This window comes from Sturnira hondurensis, unplaced genomic scaffold (assembly GCF_014824575.4).
Source record: "Sturnira hondurensis isolate 20B ecotype Veracruz unplaced genomic scaffold, ASM1482457v3 Scaffold0025370, whole genome shotgun sequence".
NCBI lineage: Eukaryota > Metazoa > Chordata > Mammalia > Chiroptera > Phyllostomidae > Sturnira > Sturnira hondurensis.
This window is the reverse complement of record NW_028098001.1, coordinates 5,578,175-5,596,835: the sequence shown is the minus strand read 5'-3', so window position 1 is coordinate 5,596,835 and position 18,661 is coordinate 5,578,175. Positions and strand designations below refer to the sequence as shown.

The 18,661-nt window shown below is 48.1% G+C and overlaps 1 protein-coding gene across 5 annotated transcripts in view; it reads left to right on the top strand.

Moving 5' to 3' along the window:
- Positions 1–18,661, top strand: part of ANKRD6 (ankyrin repeat domain 6) — a 174,023-nt gene that overhangs the window by 152,559 nt on the left and 2,803 nt on the right. For 2 of the 5 annotated variants that reach the window (XM_037039352.1, XM_037039351.1), the window contains 9 exons: positions 586–684; positions 2,279–2,377; positions 4,049–4,147; positions 5,254–5,331; positions 8,993–9,097; positions 10,473–10,607; positions 10,937–11,122; positions 11,603–11,755; positions 18,493–18,606. In XM_037039352.1, coding sequence (XP_036895247.1) covers positions 586–684; positions 2,279–2,377; positions 4,049–4,147; positions 5,254–5,331; positions 8,993–9,097; positions 10,473–10,607; positions 10,937–11,122; positions 11,603–11,755; positions 18,493–18,606 — 1,068 coding nt within the window. Of the gene's footprint in view, positions 1–585; positions 685–2,278; positions 2,378–4,048; positions 4,148–5,253; positions 5,332–8,992; positions 9,098–10,084; positions 10,184–10,472; positions 10,608–10,936; positions 11,123–11,602; positions 11,756–18,492; positions 18,607–18,661 lie in introns of all 5 variants that reach the window. The other 3 variants (XM_037039354.1, XM_037039353.1, XM_037039350.1) reach the window with 2 other exon arrangements.

The window sequence follows — 18,661 nt, the reverse complement described above, 5'->3', positions numbered from 1 at the left end:
GTCTAAGAAAAAGACAGAAATGGGCGATTTGAAAAAGGCTACAGCGTAACTGTAGGCAACGCTAGCCTACTTGTAGGAGGTGGCCAGCTTTGCCCTCTTTTGCTTCACGGGCACAGCATTGTAGCCACAGCTTTGATTCATGTTGGGTGGGAATGATGAAGCCGTCTCAAGAGGAATGTAACACGTGGATGTGCACAGCATTTTACCATTAAGGAAATGCCCTCCTGGGCACTCAGAGCCGAGCCTCACAGCCTCAGCATCATAGGGGCCACACGCCATTTTACAGGTAAGGAATTCAAGGTGAAGGACGGTAAGAGCCTTGACCCGTGGCTTTCAACTAGTAAGTGGCAAAGCCGGGACTTGGAACCAAGGCTGTGTCACAGATGTAACTCTTCTGCTTGCTTGGGTTCCAAGTTAGGTGTTCTTGCCCCTGACACCACTGCTGGGTCCGCCGATTAGGGAGCAGGGAACCTGACCTCTGACCTGTCCTCTGTAAGTGTCGCCCCCCATGAGGCCTGCTCGGAGGAGCACGTCTGTGGAGCGTGTGTCGCTAACCTGTCCTCCCTTCTCTCGCCTCTCTCCAAGGCAGGGAACACGGCCCTGCACCTGGCCTGCCAGAACAGCCACTCCCAGAGTGCACGCGTCCTCCTGCTGGGCGGCTCCCGCGCCGACCTCAAAAATAATGTGGGTGAACAAAGCCGGCTTCTCTCGAGCTCTCTCGTGTCATCTTGGGAAATAACCCTGCAAGCATACTTGAGTGTTTACCTCTAGAAAAGAAAAATGTGAAGTATCTGGGGACTATCTATAAAGATTTTGTTTTGCTTGCCAATTTTTTAAGGGGTCATTTAGGAGTGTGAGAAGGGGAAAGAAGAGACTTGGAAACAGCTTTTCTTCCACCCTGGTTCCCTTGCTCCTCAACCTCGATTTGCTTTATCGCTCCCTATGCCCTTTGTTGGTGAGTGGATCTAGGAAACCTCTAAATGTCTGGAGAAGGTCCCTGCCCAAGCAGTGCTGTGCTCAGTTGGCAACTACTGGCTGGTGCTTGCCAGGGAGGTTGTCCGAGGCTTCATGCCCAGTGTCTACAAGCAATGACTGGGGCATCCTTGGAATGAGCAGATGGGTCAATAGTTCCGAGGGGTGCCTGACCTGAGAGGTCACGTGGGTGTCCCTTCTCTCTTCACAGGACGTCCCATGCCTCAGCTACTCCACTAGAGGCTGTAGCAGGGGTGTCCAACCCACGGCCCATGGGCCGAGTTCAGCCCAGGATGACTACAAATGTAACCCAACACAAAAATCACAAATTTACTTAAAACCTTTTTTTGCTCATCAGTTTTTGTTAGTGTATGTGTATTTACTCTGTGGCCCAAGATAATTCTTCCAGTGTGGCCCAGAGACACCAAAAGGTTGGACACCTCTGCAGCCGTCTCTTTAGTAAGTGGCCTTAGCTGGGCCTCCCTGGCTGGGGACAGGCTCGTGTAAGCTAATTCTCAGAAAGCCCTGAACCTCAGCTGTGAGCGTGGCTCCTTCTTAATCTAGGTCTAGGAAGAAAGTTATGCTGAGTGGTTGGCGTTTCTAGACAGAGCTAGAATGAAAATGTTATGCGATCGCCACAGAATGTTGTGACTTTGTCCCGTTTTGCTGTTGTCCCTCTGGGGGCCACTTTGGCCAGTGGCCACAAGGAAGATCTGGATCCTGAGTTTTCCTGGCTGCCCTTTGTTACGCCCTGTGACTACTGCTCCATCAGCGACCCAGACTACCTTGCTCTATATGGGATTTGGGGGTCCTACTGAAATGGGATGCAACTTGAATTTTTTAGAACACACGTGATATTACAACTCAGCAACGGCCCCTGCTTCCCTGTCCTCAGATCCACGATGGATCTGCGAAGGGAAGGGCTCATTTCCAGAGCAGTGCTCTTGGTCCTTCTTCAGCATACTCGAGTCTTAGGTTTGTAGGAGAGGATGGGGTCAGGGGATTCTGGGAAGCAGAACCTGCCCTGGCTATTGAGAAGGTCTCACCGGGGGCAGACGTCCAGCATATAAAACCTGGACGCAGAGACTGCACGGCGGGGATCAGCAGGGCTGCAGACAGCAGCAGAGGGCTGGGAGTCTGGGAGCGGAGTGTCCACGGTGAAAGAGATGCTCGTAACTCAGCCCGACGCCCTCTAAAGAATATACGCTTGCCTGCGAGCTTTTAAATGACATTTTTTTTTGACTTTCACTGTTGTGCTTTGTAGTAGCTGCGCAGACTGTGCTCAGAGTGTGATTTCTGTCCGCAGGCAGGCGACACCTGTTTGCACGTTGCTGCACGCTATAATCACTTGTCCATCGTTAAGCTCCTCCTCAGTGCTTTCTGTTCTGTCCATGAAAAGAACCAGGTCAGTGCATGTGTCCTCCCCATGGCTGCCCCCTTCCCACAAGGCTGACTGCCAGGTGTGTTAGCACAAACCAGAGCCGAGGCCACTGGGAGCCTCTGTCGGCTGGGACACCGCCAGCACTGGCCTTCCCATGGGTGCGCCTCCTAGAGACAGCCTACCCTTACCATTCCCGTGCCTGTCACATTTACATATCGAACATTTCCTGGTGATCCTGGGGGTGGGGTATTGTCTTAAATCTGATTTTACAAGAAAACCTACAAGAACATGGCCTAGTAAATAAGCAAGGGAATGAGGCTTCTCACCACCTGAGTTCTCTGCCTTGCACTGCCACTTTATGTGAGCTCATGAAGTCTCTGGTTGCTGTAAAATTGGGCACCTCATCTGTATCTGGGCCGCATAATGGGCTTTTGTAATAAAGCTGTGACTATTACAGTGTTCTGTGGGAATGTGCTAGACTTTCAGTAGTTATTTATACTTTTTTAAATGTCTTGCTATTTGTTGATACCGAAGTGATGCATTGTTGGGCTTCACCTGGGTTTGGGTGCAGATATCTGAAATTTAAAAAACAGATGGTTATATACCTTATAATGGTAATTTCTAACCCTGGCTGTCCCTAAGAATTAACAGGGAATTTGAAATATCATTCCTAAATCCTACTCCTATTTAAATGACCAGATTACCCAGGAAATGGCCTGAGTGTGCAGTTAGGAGTGAGAACCACTCACTGACCTAGCTAAATCACAAAATTGAATCACAACATTGCCATTCCACAGCCCTCAGTAGGCAGTGGTTCTCAAGTTTTGTGGCACGTTTCAGTCACCTGGGAGCTTTGAAAACTCACCGTGCCCAGCCCACACCCCAGACTAATTACATCGCAATGTCTGGGCTGGGGCCTGGGCATCAGTAGTTTATACAGCTCCCACCCCCAGCGCACAGCTGAGCGATTCAGCAAGGAAATAACATCCTGGGGGTACTCGCGACTAAAGTATCAGAGTGCTTTACCTGATCCCCTGATGGTAGAGAGTGAATTGTTACACTTTGCCTGAATTTGCCTGGCTTATTTATATCATTCTGTTTGGAGGGGGGATAAAAAAAACAGCATTTGCATTTGGAATTGTCCAAATCCTCCTATCATAGCTAAACATTTCTAGTATAAAGAGAACATGAAAACTTAGGCAGTTTGGTAAGAGGTTTTAAACAGCTGGTGTTAAGACTGATAGAAGTGGCCGTCTTTGCGGCATCCACCTGCACCAGCACTCAGGAGCCAAGGGCTCTCTGCCTTCGTCCCTGCCTTGGTGGTGGGACCTGGGCCAGACCTCCAGGATGGCCAGCCTACCGGCCCCTGGCTCCCGGCCATCGTCCTGCCTCAGTGTAAGGATGCAGGTCTGACCACTCTCACCAATCCCAACCCAGCATCATTTTGTCCCCCTACGAATTTATCCTGTGATTTCAGGTATCTTCAGTCAGAAAAGACTATGATATTTCTCCATCGCTCACTTAGCTCCACAATCTTGAAGAAGAACCACATAACATTTGAGCCAAGGGCCCTCTATCAGTCTTTAGCAAATCTTAGACTCTGAAAAGCTGCCCCCGGGCCATGGGGCAAAAAGCTGGAGGGCTGCGGACCGTGCTCAGGTGGGGTTTAGGGGGCTTTCTTCTGATTAATTTCAGGCTGGAGACACAGCACTTCATGTGGCCGCTTCCCTAAATCACAAGAAGGTGGTTAAAATCTTACTGGAGGCTGGAGCAGATGGGACCATCGTTAATAATGTAAGTGGAGTTGCAGCAGTGGTTTCTAAAGCCCTTTCCACCCCCTTCCAGAATGGGGCGGGCTGTTCCTACCTCCCCTCCTGCAGACTCCGGGGGCACATACCTGGGGCCCTCAGGGGCGGACTTAGGGAGACCCGTGCAAACAAGCCCTGAGGGCTGTCTGCATTCCTAGCTGAAGTCCGCACACCCTGGTGTGAGAGAGGTCTGGGATGACCGAGCTAAGAAGTGGAAGTTACTGAAGACAGATGTGGTCCTCAAAAAAAAAAAAAAATGACCACATAGCATCATCCATCATCCTCAAACTTTTAACTCCTTTCTCTCCAAAATAACCAGTCTACCTTCCTTCCCAATATCTCCTTTCCTCCTCCCGTCCTCCCCACCCTCCTCTTTCTCTTTCAGATCCTATAGCAGCCCCGGCGCTGTGGTCTCTGCCCTCCTGAAATGTCAGACTCACCGGGGGTGGAGTACTTGTGCGAGTGTCTGGGGAGGCTGGGGTGTCGACGCTGCTGAAGGCTCCCGACTCCAGTTTCCCCTCTCTTCTCCCAGTTCCAGTACCTGTGTTGGGGGATAACTTAGGGCACCTCTTTCTTGATGCTTTGAACACCTTTCCCATACTTTGAATCCTGCTGTTAACGACTCTTGAATCTTGGCTGAATCTCCCTAGAGCCTCGGCCATAGCTTTCTACTTGGTTTTCACAGTCCAGCTCCCGAGACTCTGGCTGGGCCCTCATCTGCCCTTCCCAGTGTCTTCTCCCTTATTCTCCAGGGAAATTCATGGCTTGGCTGCGTGTTGTCATCCTCTGAGTATCCTCAGCTGGAATCTTCCACCCTGACTTTGTGTGGCTTTTCCCTTCCCTCATCTCTTTTCCAGAAAGCACACCTCGGTGGGCAGTGCCCCGACCTCTGCCTCCTGGAGCGCCTAGTGCCCACCCACTCGGCACTTCCCCTCTCTTGCTGCGTCCTCAGGTGTAGCTTGGCTCCTTCACTGGGAGGAGGCTCAAGAGCAGGGCCTCGTCCTGCGTGTGTTCTGTGAGCAGGTGCAGCTGTGACCGGGTGTGGGGTTGGTGGCTGGTACTCACTCGCTCTCCCCTGTGCCTTTCCCTCAGGCAGGCCAGACCCCGCTGGAGGCCGCCCGCTACCACAATAATCCAGAAGTCGCTCTTCTCCTCACTAAAGCTCCCCAGGTAGGATTTACTGCATTTTCCATTGTATCGTTATATGGGGCTACAGAAAGTCATGGGGACGCTCTGCTTGCAATCTCTGCTTGCAGTCCACTGAAGCCAATTCAGACTAATGTGTTAAATAGGAACCAATGGGTTTATTAACCGGGCAGTGGGAAAAGTAGGCATCCCTGTGGGCTGCTGGGATACCCAGAGCCGGGGGCTGCAGGCCTGTTTTGCCACTGCCAGCCTCCTGGACTGTAGCTCCCCAGCTACTCAGCTGAGAAAAAGTTCCAGTTTAAAACATCACACAAACGAATGGGGCGAGATGGCTGCATCCACTTGACCATGTGGTGAAGGGGCATTTTCTAGAGAAAAGTGGGAGGGGCCCGTTCTGAGCAGACAAAGCCGTAAATGTCCACTTAGAGGCAGTTAAGTACAGTATAGTTTTCTTTTTTATTAAATAAGGGCATTTTGGTAATCAAGCAGTTTAAAAAGATGGTTCAGATCATTTGAGTTGAGTGATCTATATTTTATAAGCTAGTCAGAATTTCAGCAATAACTTGCTTCTTCGTATTACTTTCCGCTGACACACGGCTTTTATGTGATTGTGTCGACAATGTGTGTGCCCTCTTGTGGTCCGACCTTTGTTCTAACTGCAATAGGAAGATGTCCTGCGGCCGTCACAATTACTCATCATAGTAGTGTTCTTTTTTTATTGCTGTCTATATTTTGTTGAACAATTTCCTTAATGTAGGGCATTCAGGTTATTCTGTAGTGGGGGTTATTCTGTGTCACATTATGGTAAACACTGATTTGCTTCCACCTTATTCTGGCTACTGTCGCAGGAGGACAGAGTCAGGGAGCTCCGGGAAGATCCTGGACTCGGCTTGTGGCCTCACAGCTCGACCCTGGCCAGCCCAGCCTTCTGCACGGCCTTGATTTCACTCAGGTTTTAAAAACGTGCCTGATATAAGCAGTGGCTGGAAATGGTTAAGATTTTTGTCTTTCGCAAAGTTGACCAAGGGGCTGGTCCTCCTCAGTCGTCTGTGGAAGTCCACAGAGCCCCTGGAAGGTGCAAGTCGGCACTCCTTCAGGAAGAGGCTCCATCCCTCTCCAGTTATTTACAAAGAAATCATCCATGGAATCCACCTGTGAACCCAGATATAGAAAGATGCTAGTCTCTCGTGGATCAAAAAGGACAGGGTGCTGTGTGAGTGTCAGAACCCATCGGTTATTTGGCACTTCAGTGCTTGGCGTTTTGATGGACAGTCCGCCGCGTGCTCACCACATGAAGACCATCAGGTCTTGAGGGGAGAGGATCCCAGGCGCACACACACAGTGGTGGGCCTCTCACCACCTGTGTTTGCCTTCCAGCGCCCGAGGCGCTCAATTCACAGGGAAGCTTTACCACGGCCAGTTGTCCTATGGGATTGTCCTTAGTGCTTCTATTAAAAAGTGACCTAAGCCAAGTTTTTCCACACCTGTATTGAATAGCAAATAGGATAACATTTATGACAGTTTGTTTATACAACGGTACATGATAAACCCTACTCTCAAAGGAGGAATGTTGGAATATGCGTCTGCTGTTCTGTTGTTTCGTAGTTACAGAAGTAGTTCTACTGTTTGTCTGAAGTAAGAAATCCCTTTGCCTTGGTTCCTGAACTGACCTGGATTTCGATGGTTCTCAGTGAACTAAGGACGTTTTTCCCCAAAGCTTTAAGATCAATATGCCCTGGTTCCTGTGAATTGGAAAAGACTGGTGACATTTCATTTGGTAAATGTCTGATTTTTCACGGGCTAGTAACATGGTCTGTGGGTTTTTCTGAGGATTATTTTTGGTTTGGGTCACCTCTGAGTGTCCCTTCTCGTTTGTGATTGATGTGGGGTTCAAACGTGCTTCTGAAAGTGAATTGCAGGCTGGTCCTGGTGCTGCGTGCCGTTGTAAGGGTCCATAGACTGGGTGAGCGACAGGCACCAGTCACCTCCTCTCACCAGACTCCACGTGCTGGTGAGTCTAAATGTAGCTTCAGAAATGGCTCAGGATGGGGGCTCTCAGACTGTGGTTGAAGGGCCCTTTTGCATTTCAAAATATTTTGGAGGCTTACAAGGAGCTTTGTTTATGTGAGTTTTATCCATCAGCAGTTACCATATTTAAAACTGAACTTGAGGGAAGTTAAAGATGTTTATTTAAAAATTAGAAGTCCATTTTGTGTTCATAGAAATGGCATTGTTTTGCGAAAAACTATTTTTCAGAACAAAAATTAGGAAGAGCAGCACTGTTTTACATTTTCGCGGGTCTCCATGCCATCTTACCTAGAAGATAGGGGGATCCGTCTCTCTCTGCATGCAGTCTATGGCAATGTCTCAGATGCAGGCCCTGGTAAATGCCACCGTTCCCTCGTGAGAGAACAACAGTGAAAAGGGCCACGTTGTCTGAATAGTGGGAAAACAGTTTTAGTCTCATGGACCCAGGAGTCCCTAGACTTTCAGAACTGCTGACTTAGGGGACGAGAATTGGGTTTGAAAATCAGCCATATTCATCAGCAGATATTGTCAGGGGGATCCCTTTTCGTGGTACCCACTGCCCCTAGAGGTTCTTTCTGTGGTAATGGTGTCACCTGAAGACAATGAACATGAGAAGAAAGTCTAAAACTGAGGTGAAAAAGACTGTGCTGAACTTCGGAGAGCCCTTATCTATTTATGTAAGAGGACAATAAAATGTTTTGTTGCAGAAAAATAGTGCGACCCCGAAAAGCGTTTTCATGTTCTGGACCTCTTGGTGAAAGGGGTGAACCCTGGATGTGGGAGTGGGGGTGGGGGCAGGGCGTGGAGCTGAGCTGGTGAAGGTTTCTAGCAGCTCAAAGATCTGCACTCCGGTTCAGCAGCCTCTGTCACTTAAGTAGCTAAGTCACCGAGGTGGGCAGGGAGGGGGCTGACAGTGACTGAGGGTCCACGGTGCATGGCCACCTCCTTTGCCTGGGTTAGTCCCAACCCTTCCTGTGTTTATGTTTGAGGAGACAGAGGTCAGAGGTGTGAGGTCACTTGCCCAAAGATCCTACTGCTAGCAGCCGGGTTCTACTCTGGCTCGGCTGGGCCCCAGATGCCCTCTCCTGTGCCCATCCCCCCTCTGCACGCTGAAGGGGCCGACCAAGTGCCTCCTTACGGGAAATTCCTGCCCCATAGTTGGCACAATGGATCATAGATGCACCTCAGTAATTTTTAATCAAATTGTACATGACTTGGACACAGTTTGACCCAGAGAACATCTGATGGGTTGGTTTGGGCCGAGTGTACCAGACAGTGAGTGAGGCCGTGCGGGGCATGGGACAGCCACATTGCACAGCTCCAGGGGACGCCATTCACGTCCTAGTCTCTAGTCCATGTGAGTGACGCCCTCTGAGTTAGGCGGGGCACAACCTGCACACACCTGTTTGGTGGCCCAGGCCTGGCGCATAAATGCCCGTTACTGCCATGGACTGTCAGCCCCTTAAGGTCAGGGACAGTGTCCATCTCTGGATCTCCCCAGACCAGGGCGGCATTGCAGGTGGTCTGAGGTGCTTGCTGTGAGTGCTTGGTGTCTCCTGCTAGACTGGAAGTTCCGTGAGGTCCAAGTGCCAGGTCCAAGGAATTCTCCCACACCGTTGCTGGGCTAGTGTGTAATGATGCCTCTTGCCTCCTTCAGGTCTTGCGCTTCAGTCGTGGGCGAAGCCTGAGGAAAAAGAGAGAGAGGCTCAAGGAAGAGAGGCGAGCGCAGTCTGTGCCAAGAGATGAGGTGGCACAAAGCAAGGTGGGGGGTAGCCTTCCCGCCCCTCCCCAGCTGCACCTGCTCTGAGGGTGGGAACTACCTCCCCACCTCCTCTGGGTTCTTCTGGCGGCTGCCAAGCCCTCTGTCTCTTCCTTTCACTGGGGTCCTTCAAACTATTGCCCGTCTGTTCCCTTTGGCGTCGTGCCCCCCACTCCTGCAGGATTTCAGATCGTGTGCCTCTGTGTGTGTGTGTGTGTGTGTGTGTTGCCCATCTTTCCCTGCACCCTTGTGTGGTGATTGTTTCTAGCTCGTGGATCCTTGGCCTTCCCACTGCCACGTGGGCATTGCTGCTTCTCGGACACTGTGCCCGTAATTGTGTAGAGCAGCACCTTTCTGAGTGCGGTGTCCACGTGTCATCGGAGCCCTTGTTAGAGATGCAAATTGGGCCACCTCACCTCAGACCCACCAGAGCAGAAACTCCGGGGTGGGGCCCGGCCAACAGCGTGTGAACAAGCCCCCCTGGGGATTCTGGTGCAGGTTACATCTTGAGAACCAGGAGCATAGGCAGCTTTCCCCTTTCCGCTTAGGGAATGGACAAGTAGCTGTGCACAGTAGGAAAGGTGCTTCCTGGACAGACCACCCAGCACAGGGCGCGGTGGTGACTAGTGCCTAGCACAGGGCACGGTGGTGACTAGAGCCCAAGCTGGATTTCAGCTCCCTCTGCCCCATCGACCCCCGGCTGGGCACCGTGTGCTGCAGACAGCTTGCACCGCTGTAGTGAAGCAAGTTTTGCCAGCTCTCTCACGAGGCAGAAGACTAGGATGTGGAGCGAACTTGGGGCACATGACGTTTTATACCGAGAACTAATTGTCCCGTCTGCTATTTCACAGTCCTCTCATCGATTTCCAGGGTTAAGGCATTGTAACTCTGATTACGTTCCTGTGTGTGAATTGTACGTATTAATTTATGAAAGTTCTCACAAGGACCAGAAACATGTTTTTGTTTGTTTGTTTGTTTTTTTCATTTCAGAGGGTTCTCTCTGCTATGAACTGTGAGGGTCCAAGTTCCAAGAATGAGTGGAGTGGTTTCTTGTTGAACTACAGAAGACCAGAAATCTCTAATGCTGAGGTGTTTTGTGTGTGATAGGTTCCCGGAGTTCATGTATAATTAGACACAAGATTATATTTAGTTTGGCACCTAGTAAGTAAAAGCCAAATATTCGGCTGACTGGGAAAGATGAGCATATTCAGTGATGACCACCACCAGGCAGTGCCCCTGTGGCTGAAATTTGTCACTGGCAGAGGTTCCCATTGCTCCTGTGGTGGATGGAGTCCTACACACAGAATTTTGTGCCATGATTTAAAAAGGCCAAGGGGACAAGTAGAACATGTTTCTGGGCTTTTTTTTTCCTCTGTAGGGAAGTGTCTCGGCAGGAGACAGCCCCAGTAGTGATCAGGCTGCACCCAGAAAAGAAGAGACCAGAGAAGATTTCCTGTCGGCCTCCCCAGAGCCCCGAGCGAAGGACAACAGGGAGAGAAAGTCAAGGCCCAAGGTCAGGAGGCGCGCTACAACAGCCCAGAGAGGGCCGGGAAGCTGGCTGGCGGAGGGCCCTGGGACAGCATCATGCCCAGCAGCTTGCAAGCTCCTTGACTTGGCTGGCTGGTTCAGAGCCAGAGCACGGAATTGGACCTGGTTGACGTCAGACACAGGGTTGTGCTGCCGCATTTCCTTGGACACGTGGTGCTCGGAGTAGAGCGCGTGAGGCAGAGAGTGCACGGCAGGGTTCTCCGCCCAAACGTGGATGAGATGGGAGCTGCTGGCTGGGGGTCAGTCTTGCAGTTGTCACAGTGTTGGGGGGTGTTGTCTCTTCCTCTCTCACAGGTGTCAGCATTTTCTGACCCCACCCCACCTGCAGACCAACAGCCAGGACACCAGAAGAACTTGCACACTCACAGTCACCCTAAGAAGAGGCTCAGGCATCGGTGTTCGCCCCCACCCCCTCCCCACGAGTTCAGGGCATACCAGCTCTACACGCTGTACCGGGGCAAGGACGGGAAAGTGATGCAGGTACCTGCCAAGCCCTGTCGGGACGTGCGACCGTAGGCCTGCCGCAAGCTTGTCTGTTGAACACCATATCCAAGAGCTGATATTCACTTAGGCATTGGCTTAAGTAGGTATGGGCTTTGGAGAGAAGGCAGAGGGCCCACCCCACCTAAACAGTGGGATGCACTCCTGTTGCTTAGGCCCAGGCCATGGAGGGAGGGGTGGTGACAAAGTTTTCTGCACCACCCTTCGGTGACCAGATTATCCTGAGGGCCCAGAGCAGATAAAAGCAGCCTGAGGACTGAGACCACCTGACCTTCCGACTCTCCTAGTGCCTGATGGACCCGGCACTAGGCCTGTGAGACACTCCACGGTGTGGACTGGGCTAAGTTGACTCCGTCATCTGTGCCACCTGCCGCACTGACTGCCCAGGATGAGTACTGAACACTGGTTTTTGAAGGAACACCTGTTGTTGGATTGACTCCTTTTTTGTTTGCTTCTTAGGCACCAATAAATGGCTGTCGATGTGAGCCCCTCATCAACAAGCTGGAGAATCAGCTGGAAGCGACTGTGGAGGAGATCAAAGCGGAGCTGGGGTCGGTTCAGGATAAAATGAACACAAAACTGGGGCACATGGAGAATAAGACCCAGCACCAAGTGAGTGAGCCGCCCAGCCCCCCTGCTTTGCAGTGCTCTGGGGGAGAGCGTGTTGGGGAGGCGCCGAGCACACCTTCAGTTCCACAAACCCTGCCCCGAGCGTGTGGGGTCCGACAGGGAAGAGGCCTGCCTGTGTGATTGTGCTTAAGCCTGTTTATTTAAACTAAAGGAAAAAAAAAAAACGTTGCAAATGCTTCTGTTTATAAAAGTAATCTATACCTCCTACAGAGCATTTCTTAAAATATGAAAGTTAGAAAGGAAAATAAATCACGTATACACACACCCCAAATTAATCAGCACTATTAATATTTGGGTTTATTTTCTTCCAGTTTTTTAATATGTCTATGTACTCTATTATCCTTTCCTATTAGGTACAAAATTAGAATAATTGTGTCTGTAGTACATTCCTCTTCCAACTTTCCAAACACAGAGAACAGTTGAAGTAACAGTATAACGAATGCTTCCATGCCCTCCACCCAGACCCGGCCCAGTGCTGCCCTGTTTGCTCTGCGTCCCTCTCTCATGCTTTTTCCTCCTGCTGAACTGATGGGCGCTCAGTTGCAGCCCGTCCTGACGCCCGCCTCTGTCACAGAGTGCACTGGCTGAGAGTGAGGACTTCACCTTCGTAACAAAACACCATCATCACACCTGAGAAAATGAATAACAGTTCCACAATCTCCAGTTCAGAATTTCTCAATGCTCCCAAGGTGTTTTTTTGTTGCTGGGGTTTTTTCCCTCCAATTACAAGAAAAAGATGATTTAGAAAGTTACAGAGATTAGTAGCAGTGAGCCAGCTGAGCTGAGTAGGCTCAGGAAACCAGTTACCGAAGTCAAAGGAGGGCCCCTGGACCTTAGGAGAGGGGAAGGCAAATGGGAATGTCTGGCAGGAAGGAGAGAACGAAGGGAAAGGCATGGGTGTGCTCCCGAGAGGCAGAGTACGGATTTGTTTGTTTGTTAAATTTTATTTTTCAATTACAGTCTACATTCAATGTTATTTGGTATTAGTTTCAGGTGTATTAGTTTCAATCTGGCTCTTGTTTTTTTCCCAGCCCAGGACCCAGTGAGTCCTCGGCCCATGCGTGGTGTCTCTGGGGTCTTTTCATCTAGAACCGTCCCTGATCCCTTCTTCAGGTTTTGTTCCCTCCAGCAATATCAACTTTTTAGAGTCCAGGGCAATTGCTTTGTAGGATGTTTTGTATTCTGGATTTTTCCTTCCTTTTACACCCCCATAGGAATGTATTTTCCTCAGCATTGAATTATGAATTTTTTCAAGAATAAAGCAAAGTTGAAAAAATGTTAGTGAACACTTATATACCCAGCATCTAGATTTAAACAGTGGTATTTTGCTTATTGGCTTTGTCACGGTCACCCATCTACCCACTCCTCTATCTAGCTACCCATTTTCTTTGCATATTTAAATAAGCTATGTTATAGTGGTATCAGATTTACAGGACGGGCGCAGGGACCGCACAGAGTTCCCCTGTAGGCCGCTCCTGCTTTCCGTCTCCCGTCTCCCATCTCCCATTACTAACATCATCCGTCAGTGCGGTGCGCTTGTCACGAGCTATGAAATGGTGTTGACACATTTTCTTGTTAGAATCCATATTTTACTCAGATTTTCTTAGTTTTTCCATAATATCCTTTTTCTGTTCCAGAGTCTGTTACATTTTTTAGCTAAAAGTTCTTCTGAGCTGTGATAGCTTCTCAGACTTGGTTTCTGATGACCTTGGCAGTTTCAAGGAGCACCAGTCAGGTGTTTTGTAGACTCTCTCTTGATTTGGGTTTATCTGATATTTTCCTCATGATTCCCTTGGTGTTACGGGTTTTTGCACAAAAGACCACAGAAATCAAGCGTCATTCTCAACTAGTTCTATTTTGGTAATGAGCAGTAACATTAATTTCTGCAAATTGGCTAATGACTTCATGAAATTTATCTTTGCTTCTTCATAGTTAAAGGAATTTGACTCATACTTGATTAAAGAACACTTTTCATTTTTTAAAGATTTTATGTACTTATTTTTAGAAAGAAGGGAAGGGAGGGAAAAAGAAGGAAAAATACATCAATGTGTGGTTGCCTCTTGAGCTCCCTGTACTGGGGACCTGGCCTGCAACCCGGGCATGTGCCCTGATTGGGATTCGAACCAATGACCCTTTGGTTCACAGGCCCACACTCATTCCACTGAGCCACACCAGCCAGGGCACACTTTTTATTTTAATTTTGAAAATCTTTTTTATGAAAAGTAACAGATGTGAAAATTTCACAGGAAAAGTAAAATTATACTGATGTTATAGCTATAAGATGTTCAATCTTGCTGTACAAATGCAAATTAGCATTATATGATAGTATTTTTACTTCTCAGATTGCCAAAGATCAAAGAGTTTGATGATATAATATGTGGGTGTGGATGTAGGAGAACAGGAGTTCCAATATATTGCAAATAGAAGTATAAATTGGAGTGGCCCTTAAAATGATAGCAGTAGCCATCAAAATTACAAATGCACATGCTTTTTGGTTCTGCCTTCTTTTTTAAATCATTTTGTTTCTCAGTTACAGTTCACACACAATATTATGTTAGTTTCAGGTGTACACACCAGGGGTCAGACATTATATAACTTCCTAAGTGTTCCTCGTAATACATGTCATACCCATCTGACAGGATACATAGTTATTAGAATATTATTGACTGTACTTCCTATGTTGTGCTTTACATCCCCATGACTATTCCGTCACCATCAATTTGTACTTCTTAATCCCTTCACCTTTTCTACCCATCCCCCAACCCTCCTCCCACCTGGTAACTGTCAAAATGTTCTCTGTATCTATTTTTGTTTTGCTTGTTCATTTATTTGGTTTTTAGATTTAATTGTTGATATGTATTTATTGCCATTTTATTTATATTTATCTTTTTTCTTATAAGAGACTCTTTAAGATTTTTAAAAATGAATTTATTTATTTTAACAGAGTGGGGAAGGGAGGGAGAAAGAGAGGGAGAGAAACATCACTGTTGCCTCTCACACGTCCCCCACTGGGCCCGCAACCCAGGCATGTGCCCCGGACTGGGATCAAACCTGCTACTGTTTGGCTCACAGGCCCACACTCAGTCCACTGAGCCACACCAAACAGGGCTAAGATTTCATATAATACTGGTTGATGGTGATGAACTCCTGTAGCTTTTTTTTTTTTTTGGTCTGGGAAGCTCTTCATATGTTTTTGACTCTAAATGATAGCTTTGCTGGCTAGAGTAATCTTGGTTGTAGATTCTTGCTTTTATCACTTTTAATATTTCTTGCCAGTCCCTTCTGGCCTGCAAAGTTTCTATTGAGAAATCTGCTATGGGAGCTTTACAGTTTTATGGGAGCTTTCTTATAGGTGACTTAACTGCTTTTCTCACTGTTGTTAGGATTCTCTCTTTGTATTTAACCTTTGGTATTTTATTTATGATGCCTTGGTGTGGGCCTCTTTGCCTCCATCATGTTTGAGACTCTGTGATTCCTGGACTTGTGTCTGTTTCCTTTGCCAAATTAGCGAAGCCATGATCCCACTGGTTTTCACAGGCAGCAGTGACAGAGGCTTCTCTTTCTGGCACCGAAACCCTAGGCTGGGAGACCTGGTGTGGGGCTGGGGCCCCTCGCACCTCAGAGGGAGCCTCTGCAGGCACACGCGGGCGTGGGACCAGCTCTGCCCGCGTCTCTGCACTCCCACCAGGCTCCATGAGGCGGTTGTTTAAACCCCTAGTTGTAGGACTTCCATTCGGCCAGATTTCAGGTGGTTCTGAATGATGCTTGTTCTGTAGTTTAGTTGGGACTTGGATGTGGTTGTGGGAAGAGGTGCACTACATTTACTGACGCCGCCATCTTGACCAGAAGCTCACGGGATGTTTTTGAGTTTCTCTGTGGTGTTATTTAACTCGTTCCTCTATCCCTGCGTTTCCGTAAACTTGAAGTTAGGTCCAGAGCAGTGGTTCTCTGAGTGTCATCTTCAGCGCAGCAGCAGCAGCAGCAGCATCTAGGGACTTGCGGGGGGAAATGCAGAATGTTACAGTCCTCAGTACAGACAGACTGAATTTAATGGAGTTGTGAATGAAATTTAGGGGGTGAGGTCTAGGCCCCTGTGTTTTAACAAAACCTTCAGGTGACGCTAGTGCACCTACAGTTTGAGGACCAGAGGTCTAGATGTTTACTTAGGTTCAGGTTAAACGTTTTGTTTGGCAAGAATGCGTCATAGTTAATGATGTAAACTTCAACTCACATCACATCAGGAGGCACATGTCCCAAAGTCCCATTATTAATGATGCTCAGTTTGATCTCTGCGCTAAGCTGGTAACCACTGTCTTACCTATTTAGAGGTACATTTTCCCTTCGAATTAATAACAAATGTATGATAGATGTAATTTTTAAACTCCCAAAGAAAACTTTTAAAGAACTTTACAAAGTTAGTCTGATATGTTTACTGGGGAAAAAAATCCCATTGCAGAACATGTATCATCTTGACACTCCTCAGAGAGCTTTTATTCTTGGTCTGGTACATGTTCCCGTAGGTTTTCTTTTTCATAGATAGTCATCTACGGGAGTATCACTTTTAAACAGAAATGGAACCATGCTGAGCTTTTTGGGCAGCTTATTGTTAAGTTTAGTTAACTTGAGACACACACGTACAGTGTAGTTTGTGATGCTGGTACACCATTTCCTGTGGGGGGCAGGATTCCACAGTTACACCTCCTGTTTTTTTCCGTAGTTTTACATTATGAGCATTTCCCCATGTCCTGGCTTCTTGTTCCAGCACGATAACATAATACAGTTTATTTAACTGTTCCTTTTCATTAAACTTTAAAGTTGCTTATAATATTATCTCCAGTCACATAATGCTCTGATGAGCATTTATGGGCACAAACTTCGGATCGCTTCCCAGAGTGTTCGCTCAGAATTAAGATAACCTGAGTGTGAAGTTAAGAATGTGTTTACAGCTCTTGGTAATTATTGGCAAACTCCTTAAGAAAGAGTTTGCACCCATTTACATCCTACGAGCAGTGTCTGTTTTTGTCTCTACCCTTTGCCATTGTTTATTTAATGTTAATCATGTCGTGAAAGTTTTGGCCAAATTGATGATGGACATTTAATTGTTTAATTTTCACTTCTTTGTCCATGAGGTTGAACATTTTTTAATTTAAACAAATTTATTTTTCAGTTTATATTTAATTTTTTATTAGTTGCAGGTGTACAGCACAGTGGTTAGATTAATCCTATACTTTATAAAGCGTTCCCCCCATATTTCCCGTTGCCCCTGGGCACCACACATAGTTACTGCCATGTGTTGACTGTGTTTTCCATGCCGAACTTCACATCTCCATCACGGTCCCGTAACAGAAATCTGGCCTCCTTTTCCCGTCACCTTTTTCTCCCAGCCCCCAAGCCCTCCCCAGTCTGGAAGCCTTCAGTCTGTTCTGCATGTCTGTGTCGGTTTCACTTTCATTTGTCCGTTCATTTTGCTCTTTAAATGCCACATACGAGTGAAGAGGTTGAACATTTTTAGGGTTCGCTTGCTGTTTTCATTTACTGGAAAGCCTGTTGTCTCTCAGCATGTTGGTTAAGGCTGTTCAGGGACGAAAACCCACTGCAGCCAGCTGAGCCCAAAGAGGGGTGTCAGGTGAGGGCTGCGGTGTCTCGAGGACCGCTCTCTGGTCCAAGGAAGGTGACAGATTGGGGCGTACACTCTGAGTCCTCATTCAGATCTCGAGGAAAGGACGGTGGCCCAGCTGAGTCTGGTGCCCCCGCCTGGACCCATCCAGCATGCCTCGAGCAAAGCTGGGTGTCAACAGGGCTGCTGTAGGCGGAGCTCTCCGCACAGGGGAGGATGAGGTGGGAGAGCAGGCCGCCGTAGAAAACAGGAGAGCCATTCACAGAAGAATCCGAGGGCCAGAGACAAAGCAGACGGCACTCTCCACATCTCCAGAACTGACGCTACTTTTCTTACTTTTCAAAATCTGTGTGTGGAACCCTTTGCACATCCCTGACGAGAGAGGAGCCGACCAGTGAGCCCTTAGGGGCCAGCTGCCCCTCACAACAGCTTCCCTCGCTTCTTTGGATCTTGTCAGAGCAGAGGAAGTTCAGCTCTCCTGGGTGTTAGGGTCCTGCTGTAAATGCCAAGATGAAGAGGGACCCAGAAGGGCATGTGATTGAAAGGTGGTGACAATTATTTCTTCTCCGAAGCAGTCCTTTCGAACTCCTTTCACAGCCTTCTTCCTACTTGCTTTGACTACTTTTGATGACGCACTGAAAGGATTTGTTCACTGGGAAAGCTGGGTAAAAGCCCTGTGCATTCAGCTTCTTTCACTTCCTCTTGGGCAGCCACTAACATTTAAAAGGGGGAGAATAGCTCCATACTTTGAGATAGTTTTCCCTTTCCATCCTAGTCATGGGTACACTGTTCAGAGACCTGTAAAAATTCTCCTTTACTTACAAGGCCTGTATTGGCTCAAGTTTTATATAAACAGTATATTCACAGTCTTTTAACCCCCTTAGCGACTTTAACAAGTGGGAAAAAGGAGCATTGGACTAAAATGGAATTCTGCTTAGGACTCTAAAAAAATGATAGTTCTGTGGCTACTATATGGAAACAGAATAGAATGGGTGGTGGAGGTTTGCTTGCATTCTCCCCAGCCCTGTGTGGGCCCAGACGCCCCTCGGAAGCCCACCCTCAGAATACCTCAGTCATGCACTCTCCGCCCATTGACTCTTAGATTCGAGTTCTGGACAAGTTGATGGTGGAGAGGCTCTCAGCAGAGAGGACGGAGTGCCTGACCCGCCTGCAGCAGCACTCAGACACAGAGAAGCACGAGGGAGAGAAGCGGCAGGTGAGAACCGGTGTCTGTCAGTCCCTAACTGGTGATTTACTGCACTTCCCAATAA